Raw genomic sequence first — 27,697 nt, 5'->3', positions numbered from 1 at the left:
AGTCTAGTGGAAGAAGTAGATAATTAAGCAGCTTCTTTATTTTCAAAAATAACTTTGTTTTGATAGGAAAATATGTCCATATTGTTCAAAACCTAAAAAACATAGAAAAATACTGTGAAAATACTGTCCGATAGCTGGGCCCCAAGTGCCTCAGTTTCCCTCCTGGGAGCCCAATATTTCTAGTTTCTGAAGTAATTTCTAAGCATGATCAGTACAATAATCGAAAAGTACCAGGTGCCATGAGAGTACTTTGTGGGGGTACCTAAGCCAGTCCAGGGGTCAGGGAATGAATGAAGGGACAAATAAGTGTTCCCCTAGGACCCTGATTCTGGGGAGGAAGAAAAGGAAAGGTGAGGAAGAACCCCCAGCCCTGGACAGCTGATGCCTTAAGCCCTTGCATAGCCACCAGCTGGCCAGAGTGTGCCGTGACCCCCAAGGCAACTCTATCCCTTGCTAGACATTGATCCAGACATCACCAGTTAGTCAAACGGCCGAAACGCCCTGCGGTGGCTCACTGCGCTTAGCTTCAGACCTTTCCATTTGGAATGTTCTGCCAAATCTGCAAATACTTGGGTATATACCAGAACTCACCCCCTGATCGTTGTTCTGAGAAAAGGGAGCTCTGACAAACTTTGAGCCACAGGGTGGAGAGATTGGCAGAGGGATTGGGAGAAGTCTACTGGGAAAAATTTCTTCCTCTCTCTAAGCAGCTATGAGATTTTCTGCAGTATCCATCACCAGAAAGAGAGTAGGGTAATATAATAATAAACCTACAATGTGTCAGACAAAGAGTATCTCCTTTTGGGATGGGGGTCAAGAGAGGCTGAGTGACTTGCCCAGTTACCTAGCCAGGGGAGTTGGGATCTGAACTCATGTCTGCCAGGCTCAGCGCCCTCCCAACCCGTGGCACCCTCCTGCTCCTCACAGTAGCTGTGATGCTTGAACAACGTATCGTCCCCTTCAGGGCTCCTGGGGAGGCCCACAATTACCCCACACTCCCCCCTCAAGTGCCCTGAAATTCCAGGGAGAAATCATTTTACCTGTCAGGGTACTTCAGGTACTGAACCCTGGCCTGTGAGTTTGCTAAGGGCCTAAAGCAATATATTAAAAAAAAAAACTTCAAAAGATTTGTTGGCTCCAAATTTCAATATCTTGTAATAACTCACGGTAAAAAAAGAATATGAAAATGAATGTATGTATATTCACGTATGACTGAAGAATTGTGCTGTACACCAGAAATTGACACAACATTGTACGTGGAATATAATTCAATTTAAAAAAATCAAAATAAAAAAAAGAACCCCTAAAAAAAAAAACCTGCAAAATCAAAGTGAATAAATATTTTAAAAGATAGCTGCAGAGAGATTCACATCTACTAGTTGATCATAATTAAATTCAACTCTTATATAGTTATACATATAAACATGGTATAATAAAGATTCCCAAGAATACAGTGAACTATTTTTTTTTCTTAATAGAGTTCAGAATTGCAATAATCCTTCACCTATTGAAACAACAACGACAACAAAATGTATATCCTGTATGAGAAGTGAGGCGCGTTTTGATGTGTTCGCTGTGACATAAGGTATTAGGAAGGTCCTGGGGTGGTGTGAAGAATCTGGAGAAGGGCAGGGGACAAGTGCTCACCTCCCAGCTGCTCTAAGAGCAAGTCCACAGCAGCCAAGGCCTGCACTGCCAACCTCCCCACGGCAGCGGGGCCTCTCTGGATTTCTGTATCCCAGGTTTAAACAAAGCCCTGAGGGATGCCTGCCCAGCAGGCTGAGCCACCAAAGCTCTGGGATCAGGGAGAACAAAAGCAGAGGGAAAGCAGAGTGCTGACAGGGCCAGAGGCCATCGGCTGTGGGGCTATAAAGAGCAGGGCCGCAGAGGAAGTGGCACCAGATGGAGACCCAGACTGTGCAGCAGGAGCTGGGTGAGTAAGGCTCTGGCGGGTGTCCTGGTCCTTCTTTTCCTTCCCCTGCAGAGACAGGCTCAGGAGGGGGCCCCGTTTTCCTGCCTTGGGGTCAGAGCCTCCTGGGATGGTTGGAAAAGACTGGGGGACTCCAGGGGGAGGCTGCCTTCTCTTGCTACTCCAAGAGAAGTCACTTACATGATAATAACCACTGCCCTAGCAGCCATGGCTGGGAGAGGGCACGGGACCCCAAGAAATGACAGGATCCTGGGGCATAGGGAGAAGGTTCGGGATAGGAGCTCAGAAATGCTTATTCCGAGGTTCAGAATGGAAGGATATATCACTGAGTTTACCCACATCAGTCACTGGGCCAATGCTAGCCAGAGGGAAAGGCCATGAAGGGCTGTTCTGAATTAAGAAAACGGATGCACACCTGCCTGTCTTCTGTCTTCCCTCCCTCCCGCCTTCCCCCGTCCTTCCTTCCTCTACTCTTCCTCATCTTTTCTGTCTACCTCACTGCTCTGAGCCTCAGTATTCTCCTCTGTAAAATGGGGATAATGACAGCACTTACCTCGTAGGCTCATTTTGAAGATCAAGTGTATTATTAATGCATGTAAAGCATTTAGAACAGGGCCTGGCATGGAGGGAGCCATTGTTAAGCATTAGCTATTATTATCCTCGTCTCTTCTTCACTTTCCTTCGATAAGTCTTTTTCAATGCCACCCATCTCCCTCCTCCAACCCTCCCCACCCCAACATGGGCTCAGCACAGTGCTACATCAGTCACTCAGGAGACCGAGGCCCTGCCATTGACATGTTTGCCCAGGACGCATTCAATAGGAACACAGATCAGTACTGTGATGAGCGCTGGAAATCAGGAGAGAAAGCAAGTCACCACAGGCTGGGGAAAGGAGCAAAGTCTTAGGAGGCAGAGCCAAGGCCAGGTAGGTCCAGGAGGCAGAGAAGTAGGGAGGGAAAGGTAGCATGGCCACCCACAGCTGGTCGGTTTGAGGGCTGCGGGGAGCCAGGTGAGAGTGAGATCACATACTAGTAATATGAAAGGTGTGGATAGATGGTTGCCAAGGAGTTTCTGTTGGGGCATGGGAGACTGAGGCAATGCTGCCACCTATAGCGGGTGCCTGGAGGCAGGCAAGAGGATGAGAGCAACATTTATCAGGGGGGTCATGATGCCTGTGCAGTTCTTTACTGAAATGATTGCTTCTAATCCTTACAAGAATTCTGCACGTAGAAGCTTTACTGACAGAAAACAACTGAGGCTCAGCTAGTGAGAGGCAGAGCCAGGATCCCAACCAAAGTCTGTTTATTGGACTTCAAGCGTCTTTCATTTTCCCCTGTGTTCCTCACCACCCCACCCCCACCCCAGAGGCCATGACACTGGTGTGTGTTCTATCTTCCAGAATCCCTTCCAACCACCAAGATGGCTCAAACTAACCCCATGCCGGGGTCTGTGGGGCCATGGAAGGTAAGCTCATCCCCATCACACAAAAACAGGAATCCATCAGGGCAGGGGGTGTGATACTACCACAGAGCAGGCCCCAGAGCTGCACTTTTCCATGGGGCAGTGACCGACCAATAAAACACCAGCTTGTAGGGGAAGGGTCCATGCAAAGTCCAGATGCTGTCTCAGAAAGAATCTCAAGATGCCCTATTTGGACAGAAGAAGGGTGACCCTGGAAGCCTATGATGGGTAGGAGATGATACCTAGTTTTCTAGGTCAACTCTCCTCCATACTGCTGAAATTATCTTAAAACAGAGCAGCCCGAGTGGATTATAACATGGAGAAACTGAGGACCCAGAAATGAGGAGAGATTTGCCACCAGACCCCAAATAAATGATTGGACCTTTGTCTCTTGACCCCAAACCTGAGGTTGGTTGTAATCATGGCCTGAAGTGGCTGATCCTTAGCCACTGTTTCCCCCAACACCCTTACCCTCCTCATTGGGTCAACTCTGAGTCTGGTTCACAGCTTGGGGAGTTGTCCCCTAGCCAGATTCAAGAGCCAAGTTCTAGTTCAAGGTATGAAAGGGATTTATCACAACTTTCCCTTTACACTTTAGATTTCTATAGCAAGTGTGGCTGGAGAAGCTAAGAAATAATCCGCAGAGAGCCCCTGGGTCTCCCAAAATCCTGGCCTCTGGGCCACACTTATGCAGGAGGCATGGTGGAATAAGGGTCCACGAGTCTTTGATATGTCCACTGGGCCAGCTATTGTCTCTGGCAGACCATTCCTATCATAAGCCAATCCCCACACCTCATTCCTAGATTGGGCATGTGAACACCACCAACCAGTGGTATTACTTCAAACTCCTTCTTACTCTGTCTACACTGGATGAGATCTCATCAGGTATCCTGGGCTACAGCTAGTGATGGAAAACATAGGGTCAGACACAGGTGAAGATATTGGCCTGGGCCTCTGTTTTTCCTGATGTACCACATTCCAGCTCTGTTTTCCCATTAAATCCCATTTCAGATAACCATCTATGACCAGGAGAACTTCCAAGGCAAGAGGATGGAGTTCACCAGCTCCTGCCCAAATGTCTCTGAGCGCAGTTTTGATAATGTCCGGTCTCTCAAGGTGGAATGTGGCGCGTGAGTATGGACCTCGGCAGAACCTCAGGTTCCTTATTTCTGGTTGCTTCAGACATGTGACTATAAAAGTAGGAATCAAGGAAGAAAGATGTTTCTCCAGACTCTAATCATTGCTGGGAGAGAAGCCTCCATACTGACGCAATCTCAAAAAACAAAACAAAACAAAACACTACTTGTGTAATTCAGTAACTCGAAGCTAAAAGAAACATGAATGAGACTCTTAGTGCCTTGGTACTCTGGGGGGTGATTAAAGAAACATATACCATGAGGCAGGACAGCAGCGGTAATCATTTCTGCGTTTCTGGAGACCACAGGCTGCAACCTGGGGTTGTCTCAGAACAGCCCCAGGCCCCTTGAGTTTTTCTTCCCTACAGAAAATCCATAAAGAGGAAGACTATCAAGCTGAGGCCTCTTTACAGCTAACTCACCTCCTGCGTGTCCCAGAGCAGACACTGCTAGCTAATTTCTCTGTAAAAAGGAACTCAGTCCCAGGGCTTGGACCTACATTAGTTCCTAGTTAGTCTTCCAGCAGTGTCTTGGTGGTGGTTAATCTCCCTGGCGAGGAAGATCCTTTCTTGTTTTGTCTTCTTACTCTTGGCGGGTTAGTTGAGGTCATTATCATCAGCCTGAAAACATAAAGGCAAGAACTCTCCTTTGGCTTAGACAGAACTGGTTGTTCATGTAGATAGGCTTCCAGAGATTGTTCACCTCCAAAACTGAGCTCTTTGTAAAGTATTTTGTAAAGTATTTTACTTTAAGGGTCATCAGTAACTGAGACTTGGTTGTGAAAAATTGATCTGAGGTGTTTTAATAGATAAGGTATAGGTATGTATTAGATGTGCAGGAGGAAGGACCCACAAAGTGACAAGGAAACAAGAGGCTAGTTATCCATCAGCTATCTAGTCATGTCTTTGCCTCCTTTGAAAGAAGCCAGTACGTTTGGCTGGAGCCAAAGCAATAGTCAGTCACTAGACCCCAAAACTAGAGCCCCAAGTAGAGAATAAGGTTACCTGGAGAAAAAGGAAATATAACTTTAGCCTCACTTTGCCAAAACATACTACTCAGGGCAGTGAAGTAGACCTTTTCAGTGGATAACCCCAAAACAAATATTGCATTTATAAACCCACATAGTGTAACTGCCAGCTCATGCTCCACTTCTTGTAATAGATGTATTACTTTGTATGGCTCTATTGGAATTGGCTTGATATTTTACCCCACTATTAACATCTAAAACAAAAGATGCCTTCTCCCTAAGGCCACATAAGCTCTGAACGCCATGAACAAACATCATTACTTGTCTCTGGCAGCTGGATTGGTTATGAGCATACCAGCTTCTGTGGGCAACAGTTTGTCCTGGAGAGAGGAGAGTACCCTCGCTGGGATGCCTGGAGTGGGAGTAATGCCTATCACATCGAGCGACTCATGTCCTTCCGCCCCATCTGTTCAGCTGTGAGTCCTTGAAATTTTCATTTCTGTGCCTGTGGTGGGTGGGGCAAGAGAGTGCATGTGGACTGACAATGTTATTTCCCATCAGTTATGCTGAAATGTGGCAGGAAGAAGGATAAAGTGTAAAAGAGAAAAGAAAAACACTGCTCCCTCTGTTTCTAAGTCTACCATTTGATTATTTTCTGCTAGATGATCTTTTAATTAAGTAAGGGCCTTCTTACTTGGGTGGCAGGAAGCAGACACTCTAAAGCTCAGATCTTCAAAAGTGCAATCAGATAACTAGTAAGAGCACTTACCGTGTAGGAAAAGTAGATCCTTGACCAGTTAAATTTCAATCTGTGCAGGATTTTACCTAGGAATGGAAATGCCAAAGTAACCCTTTAGTAAATGGGGATGACTGAAGAAATAGGCAAATCTTTCAGTGTCTCTTATCTTTGATTCATAACTTTCTTGTTTCTAACACTAAGCATTATTTAATTATGCATCAGAATGGAATGCTTCTAGTCTTTGGAGGATTTCAAGCAGAAACAGGATGATCCCCCACCCCCAAGGGTGTGTCAAAAAATGATACCTATATTGAGTGAGGCTGGGCTAAAACCTTTCCAAGTATTTGTCTGTATCATGTGATTTTTCTCATGACTTTAGTTGTCAATGATCTCACCTTAAAGTCCCACCAAAATTAAAGTAGTAGAGATGGTAACCCAAAAGCTCTTGAACTAAAAGTATTTATTTCCCTAACTGGATGTGTTCTCATCTCACTTTAACTCCACTTTTCCCGCCTCTAAGGTATAATTTACACATAGTAAGATACACAAATCCTAAGTTTATATCCTCATGATGGAATGTATTTGAAAAACATGTATTTCCATGTAACCAACACCTTAATCAAATATAGAACAATCCCATCACCCCATAAAGTCCCCTGGTGTCACTTTCCAATCAATTGCTCCTTTCTACTTTCTATTACTAGGGCTAATTTTGCCTACTTTTGAAATATCATAAAGGTTAGTCCCTGCCTTCTTAATGCTTGTGTAGTCTTCATATACCCTACTGGACATTTACGTTGTTTCCAACACTGTGCATGCACACATACACGCATGGGCTTACTTTTCCTATTAATTTGTGGGAACTTTTTCCATATTAATATTAATCCTTTGGTTAGCTATGTGATGCAAATATTTTTTTCTGCTGTCATACTTCCTTTCAGCTGTCTTTTGTTGTACTAAGGCATTTTATCAGTTATTTGTATATTTTGTATATGGTATGAAATTGGATTAAAAAGGATTATGAGTAATTTTTAAAAATCTCTGTATTGCCTGAAATATTTTTACAACTAATGATGTACTTCCTTCTGTAAATCAGGAGTTTTGAATTTGAAAAATGTGGTAAAGAATTACAAAGAATGCCTTAACCCTGGTACTAAACTTCTTTTAATATCTGTATTACAGAATCATAAGGAGTCTAAGATTACCATCTTTGAGAAAGAAAACTTTATTGGACGCCAGTGGGAACTCACTGATGACTACCCCTCCTTGCAAGCCATGGGTTGGTTCAACAACGAAGTTGGTTCCATGAAGATACAATGTGGAGCGTAAGTGCAAAAACATAGCTGGAACTCATTCCAAAGTACCTCTTGTAAAATGTAAGCTTTGTGAATATTAATACATCAATGGTCATGTCTTACTTGATTTCATACATTGATGTCATATTGGCATGACTGTCACATTCTAGTTATGAGTAATTTTGATTCTAAGGTTCTTGGTATCAGCTACCACTTAAAGTCAGTTTTTCCTACCACAGACATTCCTCTACAGAAGCAGCATTCATGTTAACTATTCTTGTCTCTTTTTTAATAATGAAGGTTAATTTTCAGCTAGTTGTAGCCATCTGCTCACAAATGGTACCTAGCACATTTAGGATGGCTATTGTTTTCTAAGCCTAAAAGTACTCCATATCATTGTCTTGAGGAAAGAGGCTCAGGTTTTAGGGTTTTGACCAGGTTCCTAACTAGTTTTAATAATCCAATATGTTTGGGTTTTCTAGCTGGGTTTGCTACCAGTATCCTGGATACCGTGGCTATCAGTATATCTTGGAGTGTGACCATCATGGAGGAGACTATAAACACTGGAGAGAGTGGGGTTCTCATGCCCAGACTGCCCAGATTCAATCGATTCGCCGTATCCAACAATAGTGGATTAAAAGCTCCAAGTAAGAATTCTTCAAGCATGAGACCTTGCTAAGCAATCTAGAATGAGTTTTATGTTCTGCTCAGACATTGCTTTCAAATGTTAGCTGCTGAAATCCACAATAAATGTCATTACAAAAAAAAAAAACAACCCAACTTTGTAGACTGAATTAACTACCTTGCTTTATAAAATCACACTTACAGGGCTGAGAATTTTTAGACAAGCTTCAAATAAACCCCAAATTCCCTTGTGTCCTTGCAAGTCACTTACCAGGCCAAGGACAATGATTCCCTATTTCAAAGAACACTAAAGCATATAACCCAAATGTATCAGTCTACATAGTGACAAACACACTTTTGGTGAATGTTTTTGCATCTTTCCTCATCCCCCACTCTAGTAATGTTGATGTTAGCACTGCTTTTTTTTCACCTTGTGACAAAGCAATGCTAAACAAACAGGATGTTTCCCATTTATGTACTGCCATATTGCTTAACTGCTTAGTTCTTAATTTCAATTGAAAGAACATAAACTTCAGTGTCATGCCAAAAAGCAGGATAGCTGCTCTCACAGCTGAGTTTTCAATATATGTGCCAATTCCAAGCACCTTAATAACCTGTATAATCACAAAAAAAAAAAAATCCATGACATAAGACCATGCTACTTTAGGACTTAAATTATTTGTACATCTGACCCTTTAAAAAATATCCGTGTCATAATCTTAACTTAGTTTTCAGTAATTTTTTTTAAATTAAAGCACACAAAAGATAAGACAAACACCTCAGAAACTTGAAAATTTTTTATTCAACAATGTACACTTATTGTCTCTTAATTTGATCTACAAATTTCTCAAGTTTTTTTTTCTGATAAAATAAGTAAATCTGGGTATGGATGTAGAGTGTTTGTAATTTATATTTTTAAAACACTGAACATGAAGTAAGACATCAATAAGGAAGATCATCACATAACTGACACTTCCTCAGAATCCATGACATCAGAAACAGCTATGGCAAATATGTAAGCATTCAGCAAAAGGGTAAATTTCTAGCCACTGTTCTTATATCTAGAAAATCAGCCTATCTTTTTGACTGGGCAAAACAAACACTGAAAATACATTTTTTTAATTGGGAGAGGGAAGGAAAAATATCCTCTAACATGGTTGTAGCCTGCTAGTTGTCCTTTCCCCCAGATTAAGAGGTAACTCAGCTCCTAAGTGCTGATGCACACAATACACAGAAATTACTTTGCTCCTCTAATATGTTCTAAGACTGAACATGTGATCTACTGACAGGTGCTGAGGAGTAGCCATAGCCATCTAAGATGATGCTACACTCCTGCATTCATGCCTTTTAAGGCCATGCATTACGGGCCACCTCTTAAGTCTTGACAGTAGACTTAGCTTTTAACTGTCACTCAGTGAAGATACAGAAGGAAGGGTTTTGCTGTGTTTGCAAATCAACAACATACATCAGGAGCACACTTAATGACAGAGAAGTAATCCTACACGTAGGAAAAAGCTATAAAATGTAAATACTTCTTTATCTAGGAGCAGATGGGAAATACCGTTAGTATTATCTCTACTTAATAAACTTATTAGCCTCGTCTAGAAAGGTTCGGAAGAGAATACAAAACAATCTTTTAAAAAGATGATTTGACAAAATCTGTCCAGTACATCTACACAAACTTTTAAGTACACATACATGTGAAGTAAAGCTATTTAGTACATGCAGACTGCAGCAATTTAACCAAATTAGCCCAATTTTAAAATTTGTTCTAATAAGCTTGGGCAGTTTTTAAGATACGTATTATCTTTAAAACAACCCGTGCTTTGATCTTTAAATGAATGATTCTAATGAAGTCAATCATTCACTGAGTAAATCAAATTTATGCTAAAGCAAACGTAAAAAGGATATCCTACCTTTAAACCAGGTTTAAGACATAAATTGTCACAGAACTCCATGTGGCAAAGGTTCTTCATTTTTTTTTTTTTTTTGGAAACTGCACTGTTTTTATTTTTTTTAATTTTTTTTCCTTCCTTCATTTCAGTTTCAATTACTTCCCATTTCTATCTGACCAAATAAACCAAAAGTTCACTGAAGAGTATCCAAGAGTTTGTAAAGCTGATAAAACTGCCCTATTTCAAAAAAGCCCTTTAGAAGATACAAGTCAAGCTCTCATTTAAACCTAAGTTATTTATATAGGTGCCAGTTTTCCTCTCTTCTAGTCCCACTGATGAGCTAGCCCAGAACTGTAACTTTGAGTCATGTTTCTAAAGATGGTGAAGCTCAGAGCAGCAAAGTAACAAGGATAGGTCACTTTTGGTAATGACACACAAATTAAACTTTCAAAACATGTGCATAGCTTTATTCATCTACTTAGATCTAACCTTTTCATGGAGCTTCGGCAAAATTCGAGTGTGCAAAATGCATTTCTAAAACGTAATGCAAGCAAAGCTTTTCACATTTACACTGGCAGGAAATACAGAGAAACTAACAAGTCACAGTAGGGAGAGTTCAGATCTTTTTTTTTTTTTTTTTAATGACAATTGCACAGTTCATTATTTTGAGACAATTGTTGCAGACATAAATAATTAAAATTTTCTAAGCAAGGTGCTTTAACAATAAAAACTTTTAAAGTTGGAAAAAGCCAATAACTTGGATCATAGCTCACATAGAATTCCAAATTAAAGTGGACTCCATTATCTCCCTAGATTTTGCAAACAATGCTTTTTATAACACTTTACAACACTAAAGGAAACAGCAGGCTGAAACTCTTCAAAGCACACAAGAAATGGTGTCATCACATTACTTGAAGGTGCTAAGGGGAGAGAAAAAGGAAGTGAAGAATGTTCTTACTATTTCCCACTACAGAACAGCCACTAACAGACTTAGGGATTAAAACAAAAACAAAAACAAAGTAAATTAAATCACTTTCCCAGTTTATAAAATAGTTCCAGTTTGTGACAAGATCTATAACTTTTAAACAGAGAGCACCAGTTGGGCGATAGAATGAGCATTCCATACTGCATAAAAATTCGTGAGGTGGTAAGAACCATCAACTATCTCAGGCATGGCCTTTCCAATTTTTTTTTAAATATACATGCAAGGCACATTGATATAAAAATAGATCTCTGGCCAACAAATATATTAAATAAGCAAATTAAAATTTTGGCTTTGCAATATTGGCAACATCAAAATATAACCAGATAGCTTTGGACCACATCTTTCTCATATTCCTCCACCCTGTTTGGTGTTTTTTCCTCCATCACATTGGGTTCAATCTCCTTCAAGTTTGATTATGTGCTTGAGAAATGACTTTTACTCTTGTCAAGTAGCATTCTACTAAAGTTTATCTTCACTAAGCAAAAATAGACTAGAGAAGCAGAACAGTTGGAGTTTTGATTGATTCAACTAAATTAGATTGGCTTGGGGCATCATTATTTCTCCTCTGTATACCAACAAAAAAAAATTAAGTCCTCAGATTATATAGTAGACAATTGTTTTCTTTCTAAGATAGATCAGCAACAAACCAACGATACTACTTCTTTCAAGCCATTCCTTCCAACTCCTCCTTTTGAGGCAGAGAGGGAAAACAGAAGCAAAATTAAGATTTAGAATATTTTCAGTAGTAGAAGACACTTTAAGGCCAAAAAGTGTAATACTAACAGAATTTGTATTTTCTTAAGTTAATGTCCTTCAAAGGCCAATACCATAAATAACTACTTGTACTGATTACCTCCAAAAGAGAATTTTTAAATTCATTCACTTTTGTTAGTGGCTGTGCTACAGGAAAGGTATCAAAGCAACCTATAAAGGTACGGTTTATAGTAATGTAAAAAGTGCATCACATTCTTGATTTTCAGTTTCTCATAGCAGCAGCAGGATTAATCCAAGACAGAAATAATTGTTTTTTCATTCTAAAAATGCAACAATACCTAATGAAATGTATTCAAGATAATGAAAGGACCCTCCTCTATAGAGGATGAAACAAACTAACAAACAAGGGCAAACTAAAGGCATTCACTCATATTTACATATTAAAACCATTTTTGTTAACATCAAATCTTTACAGCTAGCAAAAGAAATATTTAAGAAAACAGACATTACTAAAGCAGTATCCATTTTTGGAGCCTTTGTTTAGCACCTGAGGAAAAAAGGATATATGGAAAGCTATATAATTTACCTCAAGTTGGTTTGTTGGTCTGTAGAGTAAAACTCTTGATATGCAGCGAAAGTGAAACTAAACTGGAAAATAAATGTTTGTAGCTACTTTAATAAGGCTGTTAGAAAAGGGATACTGCAGTATTATAAGATGGCTTTAGAACTCTGGACATAAAATTTTATGGATAGGGAAGTCTGAATCAGCAATCCCATATGTGAGGATGGCTGCTCTGTAAGTTTCCAGCCCATCATTGCTATTTGACACTCCTAGTAATGCAAAAGCAACAAACCATTCATGGTTCACCGGGTGTTTCTATTGTACAGACTACTTAAAACTCTTATTCGCGAGACCCTTTTCGAGTACCAAAAGGGTGTGAACTTTAATTTAAACCTCAGTAAAGTAGTGCTTTTGAACGAAGCCAATGATTCATCATTCATTAAACCAACCCAGGGTGGTCCTGGTTCTCACACATCTCAGACTGATGAATATTTAAAAAGCAACATTTTAAGATACTTAAAGCAGAAGCCCATCTTTCTCACTATAAAAGAATCCTGGTGCTCTGTCAATTAATTAATGAAAGTAACGTTGATACTAAGAACTAACGGCAACCTATGTGTGTCTCTGCAAACTGAAGAGCAGCTATTATTCTTCTAGTTTTGTCCTCTGTCCCTCCCCTTTAAATATCAACACTTTGCGGGGAAAAAAAGATGAGCAAATTCTACCTTCTTTAAAATACAACAGTAAAATTATGGGTAGCGGTATTAAGACACTGCCTGATCAGAATCTACATCAACTGTTGCAACATCAACAGACCTGATGAGAACATACATTTGTCCCAATATAGTGTGTTTCATAATTAGCATAGGATATAAGAGGGATCATGTGTTACTTGAAGATATGGCCCAATGGTATAATGATACCCATAATTCTAGGAATTTGGACTTTTCATCTATTTCTCTGAGGAAGAAAGCCTTCAAAGGATGACTCCTTCCTTGTTTAGTGGAATTTAAAATCAAGTAAAGTCCTCTTCCAGATTTCCTTGACTGTGGCCATTTGGTATACGACAATTTCACACTAAATGGCTTTTTTGTGTTTTAAAAAGTTTACAGCAAAAAATAAATCATTAGATGCCTTCAAATGAATTAGCATCAAGCCTACTAACAACCAAGCATGAAACTACTGCTGCTATGTAATGTTGTGTGAAGAAAACACATTTTATATTGTGGACAACACTCATAATTGAGCTTTATCATATTTTCCCTAGAAACTGTTACTTGAAAAAACAATGCAGCACTTTTTACTTCTTTATAAAGTTTTCGCAGATTCTGTGATGATTAGGTAAGCAGAGGATTAAGAACAGCAAATTCTAAAATGGAGAGAAGCTCTCCAGCCATTTACTTCAAGAAAAAAACTGGCATTAACAAATTCCTAGTTATTGTCTTTCCCCTCTCAGAAAGCAGAGGAGGAGGAAGGGCTAACTATAGATGCTGTAAATACACTGTATGTGAAAGCTCATTACTAAGGTCAGAGGAAAGGCTATGGAATTAACTTCAGTTCAGCAAAGTGGGGTGAATAAAGAGAAAGGTAAATACACCCTGTCTTTTGTGGGGAAGGGGAATTATTCAAGACATCTGCAAAAGAGTGGTATGTGACACAGAAGCCTACGATCAAGACAGATTTAAAAAGAAATCTTCACCCATAATTAGTATCTTCATAGCTATTAAAAAAATAGGTCATGATTTCATTCTTAGTGCCATTTTTCAAATACTACCCTTTTAAGGATTAAAACCACCTGACTTTATTCTGTGTAATGAAAACAAATGGCACAAAATAAATACAAGTTCATTCTCTGAATACTAATACAATGTCTTACACACATTCATTTACTAATTTTTAATATCTCCTTCTCTCTCTCATACACAAGCATTCAACACACACACACAGAAACACACACCTTTTCAGTCTTTATAATGGAGGGATGTTAAAAATCCCCTCTAGACTGTATTTGGTTTATGCTACAGTACTAATACTCTGAGTTGAAGAAAAATTCTTTATACCGAACAATAACACATCAATGTTATTTAAATGTGCTAAATTAATCACAGCTGAAGTTTAGAAGCTTACACAAAATAATCAGAAAACAGATCAACTCTTAAGTTTTTTTTTTTTTTTTAATAAGTGCTCTGTAAGGAATTGTGTGAGGACCTAGGAAGAAAGATTGCGACAAGTAGAGTTAAGTGTTACCAAACAGCACAAAGGAGTTATGTTCCCAAGTCCTGCTTGTACCTAGGCAAATAAGCCCATTCACCCAATGCCCAAAAAATACTGACAGTTAATACGATGGGGCACTAGGGTTTCCAGAAGGTTAAGAGACATTCCTAACTTTATACCTCTAACCATATAATCAAAGAAATTTCAGTGGGGAAATCAAAGTGAAATGTTGCATCGTTTCATTTAGAAGTGAGACTCTCAAAAACCTTTGGACAAACAGAGAAGGGATACATTCTTTTTGGCTTCTCTAAACATGGGAGGCCTAAGCGGTATGTTAAGGAAGCTGGAAAGCAACCTCAGCTTTCAAAAGATATTTTAAAGTAAGTGTTGCTTCTAAAGTAAAAATTCAGATGGGGGCTTTTTTTTTTTTCCTTTTAAAATATATATTCATTCAACCTCTGTATGTCACAAACCCAGAAAGTTTCTTGTGAGTTGTGAGACAGAAGAGCTTTCAAATTCCAGGAAAACAAAATAGATGTTTTAAAAAAGGAAGGGGAGGGGGGCGGGGGGGAAGAACCTGGCCCTAAGGCGACAAGTGGTTGGTTACACAAGGCAATTGAACACACAGCAGAACTTTAAAACCTATAAAACAAACTGGAGTCTTTTTTATCCTTTAATCAACCTTGTATCTTTTTTTTTTTAACCTTTTGAAAATTTTTATTTAAAAAAAAACACAAAAACACAGACTTCTTTCACTTCAGTATGTGGTATGATGCATTTTTCCAGTTTGTTCAATGCTTTAAAGCTCAAGGATGCCTCTGCTTTCAATTGTACATGGGCCTGAAGCATCCTAGCTTTTGGCAAGCAGGCAGGAGACTCAACAAAAATCAAAATAGAACAAGGCAGACTAAATGCAGGGCACATCTGTAAACATATTATACATTTGAAAATTACAATATCAGTAAAAGTGATACAGTTTACAGGTGAAATGAAACTATCTGGAACTGGCCTACCACAAGTTTCTGAACCTGGACTGATACAATAAGTTATTATATATATATATATTATGTATAAAAGTTTTGTTTACATCAAGTGGAATTGGCAATCCATGCTTATACTTTTAAAATCTAAGCAGGGCAGAAATCCAGACTATAAAGATATTTTCTCTACTCTATGCCGAGTCCAACAACTTCTTTCACAAACTACTTATTAAAAGCCTCAAATAATCAACAAAACAAGAAAACTCATCCATACTACAGTCGCTCAAAACTGGACATTTCTTACGCAAAAGGGTTGAGCAAAAGTAGTTACTTTCTCCCCAAATACCTAAGGGGATCCAGTCTACTTTTATTAGAAGACTACAATCTCTCTATATAAATGCCCTGCTATTTTAACCTGTATTTAACATACATGGATATACTAATTTCGGTGTGTGTGTGGTGCGATGCTATCTATGTCAGGCCAGAGAACTTGTTTTTATGCCACTAACATCACCCAATCTTAAATTGGACCCTTAGTTTTTGCACACACAAAAAAATTTATTTTAGCATGCTATATACAAGCTGCAGTGCAACAGGATGGTAATGTGATAAGACAGGGCTAATGCTCTTCTCTGCCCAAAAGAAAATTTCCAGAATTTCACATTATTGTCCTTAAAAAACCCATTTGCTCTAGTAATAAAATATATTTATTAGAATATAATTAGAAGCTAATAAGCTCAGAAGTATAGTTTGCATGAAAACACACTTTCTATAGGCAGGGTTTATTATCTCCTTACTGGCTAAAAACATGAAGTTTTATAGTTTTCATGGACTTTTTTCTTCCCCTTTTAAGATATATCTGAGAAATTAAAAGAATTTACAGAAAGGTACGGAAGTTTTTCTTCAGATGTTTGATGAAAAACAAGAAAAACAGCACATTTAGTGTTAGTGACAGAGAGCAAGTCTGGAGCACCTACAGTTGAAAAGCAGAATATATTTTTGCTCCCACTTATACAATTACATTAAAATATGGGCACAGGAATATTTTTCCATGTATTAAGTATCTAAAGCCAATTGTTTGTTCTGTAACTTTTCTTCAAATGACACTTATGGATTTTTTACTTATTAAAGTCCAATATGCAACCAAAGTCAAGTGAACTATGTACCACCAACTATTCCAGAATTGTAGAACTTCAATTCCCTCCCCTTTTCCCACCCCACAAAAAATAAAAGGAAAGAAAAATATTTCCCCAACACCCCACAGAGGCTGCTTAACTCCTGGCAAGACATGCAAATCATATTAAAAAAAACAAAAAACAAAAAAAACCCCACCCCTGCAAACTTCAAGGCATTTATCCAGCATTCTCGCAGGGCTCAAAGTATAACCAAAAGATCAAGGGAAGAGTGGGGGAAAATGTTGAATCATTCTGGGTTCCCCATGATTAGTGTATCACTTTAGTCACAGAACAAGATAGAGATCTTTTAAGTGGATTTGCCTTTCCAGTGGGTCATTTGTTGCCCAAGTTGATGACAGCAGGAACTTTAGAACCACGCTTGTTAATAAGTCCATATTCATTAATCACTTGCATTCACACTTAAAAACAAAAACTAACAAAAGAAAAAAAAAACTATTCAGTACCGAAGATTAAATAACCATGTGTAGTCTCTTGAAATAAATTTGATTCCTTAAGAAGTCTAATTACTTTCAGTTGCCTTTTTTTAAATAACTATATATATATATGTATATATATATATTTGTATATATTATCCTGTGATTCTACTTATGGTTCCTCTGCTGCGTTGAAGATCTAGGAGCATAAAAGCCTTGTGTCCCCCATGAACGGTGGCTCTAATGCTGCAGAAAGGTTACAAATAGGCAGTCTGGTCCTTCATTGATCTGGACTATCCATGGCTTCATTGTAAGTGATTATCCTTTTGGGATCTGGAGGGTTAAAAAAGAAATACATAAATAAAAAACAAGCTCTAGAATCTTCAAATGCCCATGTTCAAAAACCAAATCCCAAAGAACCATCATCATTTAAACTTCCCCTTTTATGAAAACACAATTTAAAGATCATTTCCTCTTTGTATTAACACAAGTGTGATCCACTTTTTCTTAACCCAATAAATAGTTCACTATCCCAATGGATTCCCAGAATCAGGGTCTTTCTTCTAGCCAGTGAGGGGCCCCAACACCTACAGATTAGAGGGTTGAATTCAGTTAACAAGGATAATTTGTTTCTTCTGATTATAAAATGAAAGTAGCACAATTGATAAAAGCAGACAAAGCTTAAGTTTGTCAATGATTCAATACTAAAATAAACACTTTGATTTATTTTCTTCTGTTCTTCTTAGCAAAATGAAGTTAAAATTTATTTTAACCAGTGTGGATTCTCTAGTAAGGAACTGTTCAAGTAGCACATAGCACCAAAAACTTCAGATTAAATTAAGTCTGCAAAACTACCAATTATGACTTATTTCTTCCGTCTCATTTCCCATACACCACTAGACTTTATTCTCAGCAGTAGCAAAAATCCGTGGATATCCTAGGTTCAAGTATAAAACAGTTACAATGTGTCTGGGCAAAGACTTCAGTGCTATTTTAAATTCTTAATGTTCATCTGTATGCTCCCCTCTTCTGGAGAGCAAAGATCTTATTACATACTATTATGTCTACCTATCCTAAGAACTTTTTGAAGTACACATGCTTTAATGAAAAATAGGGAGCCAATAACTTGTCACCTAACAGAAAAGTATAAAGGCCTGAAAATAATATTGAAGAACTCCAGCTCACCTAAGCAACCAATCTTAGTCCATAAATAATACAATATCCTTTTTGGGACTCCAAGGGACATCCACTAGCAACTTGCCATGGAGATGATGATGCTCATTCTCAACAATTAATAGCCATTTTGGAGGTAGGTCTACATTTGCAGGGTATATTTGATAGTCTATATTTTAAAAATTTGTTTCAGTTAAGAAGGTACATAGAAAGCAACTCAAAATAATCTAAGAGCTTGCTAGTTACCTTCAGGCCACAGCTCTCTTGACAAAAAAGACCTGGCCTAAGGACAAGAGAGAAGGTGGAAGAAGCAATGTTGGAAAATCAAGAAAACCTACTTTCTAGTCTTGATACTTTCTACCTTATATAATTACCTCTCTGTGTCTCAGTTTCCTAATTTGTTTTGTTTTTTAATTTTTTTTTTTAATTTTAGGGGGGAGGTAAGTTAGGTGTATTATTTTTTCTAATGGAGGCACTGGAGATTGAACCCAGGACCTCAGGCATGCTAAGCACATGCTCTACCACTGAGCCTAAACCCGCCACCCCCACCTTCCTAATTTGTAAAACAAGAAAACAGAATTTCTAATGTCAAGTTCTGAAAAACTTTAGGAATTTCACAGCCATTTGAAATTCACTTATTTTAACTAGCAAAGTGGATGAGAAGTGGGATCCAATTCAATTACAGGATTATGAAAGCCCAAATCTATTACTGACTAACTCTCCAAACCAAAACTCACTTTATTTCAGGTATCCACAACTACCATATTTTACTGTATTTGTAAAGAAGGTACACAACAATCAGGGTAACCAATTTCAAGTTTTTGAAAATTTCAAATTATCCAGATGTGAATTATCTAGTCCCTCTGCCCTCCAGCTATTCACATCTCATTTATGGGAGTAAGGAAGCTAATTTGCTATTCTTTAAATTTCTAATCATCTTTTCAAAGAATATACAGTCCAAATAAGGTTTCTAAAACAGCTGATATTTTTCTAAACTATGAATGTCAGTTCTTGGGCTACCCCTTGTCTATCACACAAATACAGATAAAGACTGGCTGTAAGTGGAAACACTTATTCATGTTGGTTTCCTAGATTAGAAATATTTATGGTCTGTCTTACTTTCATAATCAAGGGAAAAAGATATTCTTGTTCTTCACGTAGCAGGTAAAGAGTACTTTCATATACATTCTTTTCACTTATAGTATTATCCCATCTTTAGCAGTCCTAGTATGGCAGCTAGTGCCCTTTGATTGTAGTTATTAAATAAGTCAAAATACAAAGGATATTTACTTCGTAGGCCACTATTCACATTATTCCGACCTCAAAATAATGTACAGTAATTAGTGATTAATACTAACATTTCAGATAACCTAACCATTCTTACCTTGTTTCTGCAAATTCCAAACAGATTCCATTTCTGCAAAGAAGAAAAAAAGGATTATTTTTACACACCAACTTTTTTTAAATACAAGGTTTGGGTTTTTTTTTATAAACCAAGAGCAAAGTTCAAAGCTATGCTTTTCACTTTAAATCTAAGAACCTATATAGGTGATAGAGCATAAAGAATAAAGGTCAATCTTGCAAAAAATTTTAATGGTGTATAATCTTAAAAAAAAAAAAAAGCCAACCCCCCCCCCAAACAAAAACAAAAACAAAAAAAACAAATAAAAAAAGCAACCAACAACCTAGACTGGTTCTTGCTGGGCTGGAGGTAGGGCTGAAGTAGCAGTTCTACAAAACACTCATTTTCCTGTAATTCTTGAGTGTCATTCAGATGGCCGTTAAGTGTTGATTACAGAAAGTCAATTATTATTTGAAATCAAACTGCCAAAAGAACAATTCTGCCTAGGCAATCAGCAAAGATATGCAGAAGCATGCAATAAAATATATCTTTTATAACAGTTATTAAAAAACACCAAGGTTGGTTTTTATTTATTTTTTGGGGGGGGCAACCCACAACCCTTCAACAAGGTGCCCAAGTCGTTTGAATGAAGCATTCATCAAATTTGATTAAGCAAGTCTGATGCTTAAAATGTTTCATTAAAATTTTACTTAACTCTTAGGCTATCGGCAGATAGTTCTCTCCTCCAAACCAAATCTACTCTTATTTTAACCTGTAAGGTCAAAATGCCAATGCATACCTATTTATTAATAACATACAATCCTTATTTGCTCCAATTCCATTCAAATATGATTATCTATAATGTGCCTACTTTAGTATCTTAGAAGCAAAGTATGTACATGACCAAACTATAGTGACATATAGAGAGAAGGCAAGAACTCTACCTGGAAGCGTAAGAGAAAGCTTCACAGAAGGGATATTTGAAGTCTTGAGGAATCCACAAGAACCCAAGAATTGTTCCTTAAAAGGAAGTACTCTACTAGGAGATTAATGTAAACAAAAACTACTTAGTTCAGGAATAACTATAACTAGCACTGAGAACAAGTGCTCTTCCATGGTACCATTTTGAAAAGACAAAAAGGTGATTTTATTCTGTATAACTGGACTCTCTGTAATTGTATTCTATAACTTATCAGCAACCAATTATAGATAAAGAAAATAAAACTGGAGCTCATTAAGATCAGATGTATCTGAAAAACAAATTTTTTCTGTATAGCACAGGGAACTATATTCAGTATCTTGTAACCTATAATGACAAAGAATATGAAAACTAATATATGTGTGTATATATATGACTGAAATATGCTGTACACCAAAAACTGACACTGTAACTGACTATACTTCAATTAAAAAAAAAAATCAGATATATCTGGACATGGATTACAGTTAAGGTACAATTAATGGCTCCCCAGGGCTGAAAGAAAGTAAGTCTATAGATCCAAAATTATTACTTTTGTTTTATGTATATGGATGGGGACTGACAACGGTAGAATCACATTCTCCCTGCCCCCCAACCCCCATCAAACTCACTTCTAAAAAACTGAAGATTTTGATGTTTGGAGCAATAGGTTAATTACTGAAAATGATCAAAGTAATTACCCAGATAAAATCCCATTCAAAGTATCATAGCAATTCCCTGACGAAACAAAGACTGAGAATAATGCACTGGTTGCCACTTGGTCCAAAAGTTTAGCTGTATACTATGGCCTTTAAATTGCTGGGCAGATGTCCATCCGAAGATTGGCAGAAAAATTCCTATCTCCTAGGAGAAGGAGAGAGAATTGTCATCCAGTCTAATCTTGCGGGGGGGGAGATGTATCAGGAAAGGAATTCTAGTCATGGCACTTACATCAATCACTTCAATAAATCTCTAAAATCCCATCAGTTACAATTAGGAATAGCTGCCATAGTCATTAGAGCTGTTATCTACAAATTTCTGGATCTCAGAATGGCTTAAGTTCAAAGATAGGTCTTTCATTGGTTGCCCTCATTACAAAAAAAATTAATCCAATCAACCTCTTCCCTCTCTTTAGTTAAAGCACAGAAATCTCACATTTTGCAACAAATAAATTCCTAAGAATTTTGGTATACACAGATTACTTGATGCTCACTATTCTAAGTTTGTTTACTGCAAAGATAAATCTGTATTTAGTTGTATGTTGAGAAAAGAAAGTAACAAATTTTTCATTTTAGGACACCTATGCTGTAACATTTCCCTTTCTCTTCCCCACAACAAACCTCAACCTGCCTCTGCCCCCCTCCCTTTTTGGGGGGAACACACTACGCTCAAGAGTCACAGTAGCAGCCATACTACTTTAAAAGCAAAGTAAACATACAAATTTTAGAATAAAGACAAAAGTAACTATTTGCAAACACTCCATTTCTTTAATGAACTGAAGACATTTCCTGAGCTTTATTAAACTAGAATATTCAGATTTACGATCTACTCTAATAGTACAGATTTTAAATTATTTCTGGCAAGAAAATTTTATTACCCTCAAATATAGGTTCTGGAGTAGTGAATTTGACTATGATTTGTTTTTTGTTTTGTTTTGTTTTTTAGTTGAAATACAGTCAGCTACGTGTGACTATGACTTTTGAAGAAGGAAAAGGGATGTACAACCTAGCTAAAAAACTAACCATGCACCAGCCTAGCTTTTAGCTGAGAAATCAGCATTACCTGAAGAGCTGAACTGAGAAATGAATGCAATTCCCTGTTATTTAATATTAATTACTTCTATAACTAGTAGTAACTTGATTTCCTTGATTAGAATTGTTTCCATGAAACTCAAAGTTAAGATGCAAAAGGGATATAAATCAAATATTGTTTGCATGATTATATGCAAGAAACACCAAAGTAGACAATTTATTTTGTTAAAATGCTGCCATTCAGACCACCACCATCCAAATTTGAAATTTTACTATATTAAAATTTAAAAATTCAAATAGTTATGCCACTCATCGAATAAAGAAAATCTAACATTCAATTTTCTAAAGCAGACTACTTTCTACATAGCTCCCTATCACAATGCTTCCTGTAGTCAATGTCCAATTACCTACAAATTCTTAATTCGAAGTGGATTAAAAAGCACTACTTAGGGGCTAGGGATATAGATGCAAAAACAGAAAGAAATGCTCTGCCTCTGTGAGCTTGGTAAAACAGGTAGCTTTTCTAGGTAGAAGCATCAGCACAAAACTTGAGAGTATTAAAAAAAAAAAAAGGTGTGCTAAAAGCAGAGTCAGCAAACTAGGTTCTACTTACCACCTGTTTTTGTAAATAAAGTTTTATTGGAATAGAGCCACACCCATTGTAAATATTACCTATGGCTGCTTTTGTGTGCAAGGCAGAACCAAGTAACACATAATTACAACAGAGACCCTATAGCTCACAAAGCCTAAAATATTTACTATCTGATCCTTTATAAAATAAGTTTACTGACCTATGCTTTAGCAGTAATTTAGTAAGTCACTAAGAGGAAAAGATTTAGATAAAGAACAGCACTATTTAGGAAACAGAGATGAAAAAAGTCACCAAGGAAAGAGTCAGAGAAAGCTATTCTGCTATTTGGGGGATAGAGCATAAAGCATTCATGAAAGGAAGTTTATTTAATAATACAGATGGAAGGGAGGCCACTGAAGAAATCTGAGGTTCCTATACTAAATTAGGAATGATTCCTCGAGGCAGCTGAAGAGAATGGATGAAATGACAATACAGGAAAAGAGCCCAGTAAATGTTACTGCAAAAGTGAAGAAATTAGAACAGTTGTTATTAGAGATGGAAAAGAATGGAGATGTTAGAGAGAGGACCTATATATAACTTAACGATAAGGGCTATATGTTAATTTACTAAGAGGGAAGGCAAGAAAGAGCAAGCAGGTTTGGGGAAAAAATAAATTCAGTTCTATAAACAGAATATGAGTGGTGATACTGAACTGAACATATATGGTCCGAACTTAGGGTAAAAGCAGCTCAAGTCTTAAGCTTAATACACAGCAACAGAATTAGGTATTACCGAGAGTTTGAGTAGCATGAAAATGGGACTGGAGGAACATCAACATTTGAGAGAAAGAAAATGATACCAGGAAGGTTATATTAAACATGTAGAAAATAGGAGAGTGGGTAGAGTTAAGGAAATGCAAACTAGAAAATTTAGGGAAGGAATGTTCAACTACTGCAATTCTTACCTAAAGTTAAGACATTTATAACTTTCTAGTTACCTATCCCTTTTTCTCTAGCCCAATGTCACTGCCCCTGTTTCAAGCAGTGGTATCTTATGAATATTTCTGCAGCTGTCTTTTAACTGGCCTCTATTGCCATCAATCCAGCCTCACTTTCTATCTTCTACACCATGGTTATAATTCTCTTCTTTTAAAAATACAAATCTTATAGTGACCACACTGCTCTAAACACTTCAATGGATTCTCACTGCTGACATGGAGACTGGATCTGTTTTTGTCTTGTATAAAATTTCTAGCATTTGAAACAGTAGCTGGTACCTTAATAAATTAAATTAGAGGACTAACTTTAAGATTTTTTAACTTGCACCGTTCACCTTGACATTGGAATGACTGGCAATCTTCAAACACTACTCCACTTCCACCTAAAATATTCTGCCTATTCTTGTACAATAAATAAGCTAACTTCCACTTCTTTTTTGAATTCTGACTACTCTCCTCCCCTGATCCCACCACCTACCTTAGGGGTTTCTTTATGTTTGAAATGCATTTTTCTATAGAGCAATCACACTAGTAATAATATTTCTTTCCATGTATGTTTCCCCTTTAGACTGAGTTCATTAATAACATGAGCTCTCCCTTTCTATTTACCATCATTGCTTCACACATGCTTGGCACAATAAAATAAATGTTGATTTGAATGAAATGCTACTCATAAATCAATGAGGAAGTAATATATAAAAAAGTCGTATTAAATACTCATTTGAAACTGCTAATACTCAACCTTTTTTGACCTACAAAAACAGCAATTTCATATACTCTGACCAAATAAATTCAGCATTTAACTCTAAAATCCTTCAAAGAAAAAGACTGAAGCTAAGAGGATTAGAGCAAACTAGAAGCTTAACTTTTTGTCTTTAAAATTGAAAACATACTACTGTTCCAGTTTACTAGAATATTTAAAAAAATCATTAAACATTTTAAGAAGCACATAATGGCTCCCTGCAAAAAGAAAATAAATCAAACATAAGGCAAAACAAGGTGACTCCCACAACTGAGAACCCTCAGATCAATTTACCAGTAATCATACCACCCAATCCCTTATTGATTAGCCATTTTAGACAAAATGCTGTAAAATTCTGTAGTGACAAAAATTTAAATTCTGCTTTTCATCTAATTCAGACTTGCCCATCTTTTGATGATTTCTGGCTATCCCAACACTGGTTTTGCTATTCTGATTTTCTCTTTCTCAACCCGTCACTGTACCTGCCTATCCTTTTGCAAAGAAGCCTATCAGAAATTTCTCCCCACCTGCCCCCTTTTTTGACTATACCCCTAAAGCAATATAGTGCATTTTCAAGTAAATTTGACTAAGGCAGTTATAAGTCACCACCTTTCAGGAGATGCTTAATGAACTTGTCAGTGTATCAATTTTAATCCTATATTCCCAGTGGAGCTACACCACAACAGAATTTTCTGGACCACTTCTAAATACACAAAATAGAAACTTGGAGTTCGCAGGTTTTTGGTTTTTTTGCTCATTTCTACTGCTATACTTATTCTAAGCCAGTTCACTTTAAAAGGTAGAATATCAAATTCAAGTTGCTTGGAATGAAACTGCTACTACTCTGACAGTAATAGATAATTTCTGCCTTTATAGCATGGGTGGTTACTTTTCTGTTCCTCAGGACTTAAGCTAATAAAATCTGGGTGTTAAATTTTAGTTTCTATTAAATTCCTTACATGTTACCCTCCAGATTAGTATCAAAGCAAATTAAGTATTATTGTACTCATAAAAGCAGAATTAATGAGAAATCAAACACCCAGTAGGGATGTTAAAATGGAAAGTCACTGGGAAAAAAGGATCTTACACAATATTAATTACTTGTTACAAACATTCCTCTATGCCCCATATTATAGAGAGGAAAATCGATTTGGACTGAAACCAAAGTCAAATCTGTAGCTATCTGGTTTGTTTTTATTTTTTCTAAAGGAGGGGATTAGATTTGTTTGTTTGTTTGTTTGTTTAATGGAGGTACTGGGGATTGAACCCAGGACCTCATGCACCCTAAGCATGCAGTCTACCAGAGCTATATATTCTCTTCACCTGCAGGTACCTGTTAATAAGATTATTAGAAAGATAGTAGTGATGGCACAATCATGGAGCAATTGCAATAAAATACAGTGAAAAATGCTTATTAAGCATTGTGTGTACAGGAGAAAATTTAGTATTCAGACCCTTCTGTGAATAAATGTCTAAACTATTACGTATAGCCCCCATCAGTTTTATGGGTCAATTAACCATAACTTGCCTCTTCAATATCCTGTTTCTTATATCCTGTAGATGTGGAAGTATTTATCAGTTCCCTCTTGCCCTTACCCAATCTAAAAACTTTAAAAAAAAAAGTTTATTTTTGGATAAATAATACATTCGCTTGACTACAAATACCAAAGGGAAAATCTTTGTTATTTCTCTGCCTGTAATATTCCAACAGTCTGGCTGATCTTTTGCTTTTACTCATCAGAAAAATGGCTTCCCATCTACCCTACAAACTGGTGCCACATTAATCTACCCAAACACTGACCTACAAGTCAACTGCTTAATACCAACTCCGTTTTTACAGCACTTGAGTACAGTCTGGTAAGACAAAACAAAGGCTGATATACTTGTTTTATAAAATTAGGAAATCCAGGCTTCAAAATGACAAATGATTTGCCCAAATACATGGGAATTGGGAATAGCAGCATTAAAACCTGTCTCTTGTCAGTTTACTTCCATTCCACCAGTCTATCTCCCTGATATTCAGTGGCTCTCCCGCCTCCAGATGGAAATTAAAAATCTCTATGATCTGCCAGCAATTTACCTTCCTTCTTTTATATCCCCTCACCACATCCAAAGTGGATCCCCTCTAATATTTACATTGACTTATTCGCCAATGTTTCTGTTCTTTATCTTTCTGTTGTCTGCATTTCTGTTAAGTAAAAAATCTTCCCCATCCATCAAAACCCAGTTTAAATGCAGCTGCCTCCTGGAAAACGTATCTTGCATTTACTCTTCCTATCTTTACTCCATTAGAAATTCTCTCTCCCGCCACTAAAATCTACTTATTTGTATCCTTCTTATGGCATTTAAAACTTTCCTTTAAAACATGTGTATTGTTTTCTCCTCTACTTAATTAAGTTCTTTAAAGGAAAAGACTCTCCCTATCAAAGTACGTCTTCCGTAACGAGACAAAGTACTTTGCCTATGGTAGGTACATCATAAAGGAAAGGAAAACACAAATAACTGCACAACTCTGTAGGAGTACAGAAAACAGACAGAGAAAAGAAAAGAAGGATTAAGCTGAGGAAAGCTCTCTAGAGCGTTTGGGACCTAGAGTCACAATCATAGTCAGCAATTAGAATCACCCAGTGAGTTAAAAAAAAACTTTTAAATCCAGGGACCAATCCAGATCTAGTGGATCAAACCACTTATGCCAATAACCTGCCACCTGTGAAGGTAATAGAGAAAATTTTTAAATTCATGCAATAGCCTAGAGTTGACTCAGTAATATTTTATACTAGGATAGCTTTCATTTTGACTCACTGTAACCATCAAAAATTAAATATTATACTATTCATCTTCCTTACATCTCTATGAGCTGGGTAAAATTTACCTTATCAAATTCTTTAATGAATATTCCAAAATGTCAGCATTTTGAATGCATGATATGCTTCAGTGCAATATTAGCCAGGCAAGATAAATTGGTTTAAATTAACACAACCACTCACATCAACCTTACTTCAACAGACTTGGTATCAAGGGACTTTATTTAGACCACTTCAAAATCAAAGAT

General features: G+C 37.3%; 2 protein-coding genes across 2 annotated transcripts in view; one reads left to right on the top strand and one right to left on the bottom strand.

The window, feature by feature from the left end:
- Window positions 1–1,898: 1,898 nt before the first annotated feature.
- Window positions 1,899–8,303, top strand: CRYBA1 (crystallin beta A1). Its single transcript, XM_031469761.2, has 6 exons — window positions 1,899–1,933; window positions 3,330–3,394; window positions 4,403–4,521; window positions 5,829–5,970; window positions 7,416–7,558; window positions 8,011–8,303. The coding sequence occupies exons 1-6, from the start codon at window positions 1,903–1,905 to the stop codon at window positions 8,156–8,158; spliced, it is 648 nt and encodes a 215-aa protein (XP_031325621.2). The 5' UTR covers window positions 1,899–1,902; the 3' UTR covers window positions 8,159–8,303.
- Window positions 8,304–10,486: 2,183 nt separating this feature from the next.
- Window positions 10,487–27,697, bottom strand: part of NUFIP2 (nuclear FMR1 interacting protein 2) — a 28,070-nt gene continuing 10,859 nt past the window's right edge. The window contains exons 3-4 of the mRNA XM_010978948.3: window positions 19,669–19,701; window positions 10,487–17,444 (exon numbers count right to left, since the gene is read on the bottom strand). Coding sequence (XP_010977250.2) covers window positions 17,392–17,444; window positions 19,669–19,701 — 86 coding nt within the window. The 3' untranslated portion in view covers window positions 10,487–17,391. The remainder of the gene's footprint in view (window positions 17,445–19,668; window positions 19,702–27,697) is intronic.

This window comes from Camelus dromedarius, chromosome 16 (genome assembly GCF_036321535.1).
Source record: "Camelus dromedarius isolate mCamDro1 chromosome 16, mCamDro1.pat, whole genome shotgun sequence".
Taxonomy (NCBI): domain Eukaryota; kingdom Metazoa; phylum Chordata; class Mammalia; order Artiodactyla; family Camelidae; genus Camelus; species Camelus dromedarius.
This window is presented reverse-complemented; position numbering and strand designations above follow the sequence as displayed.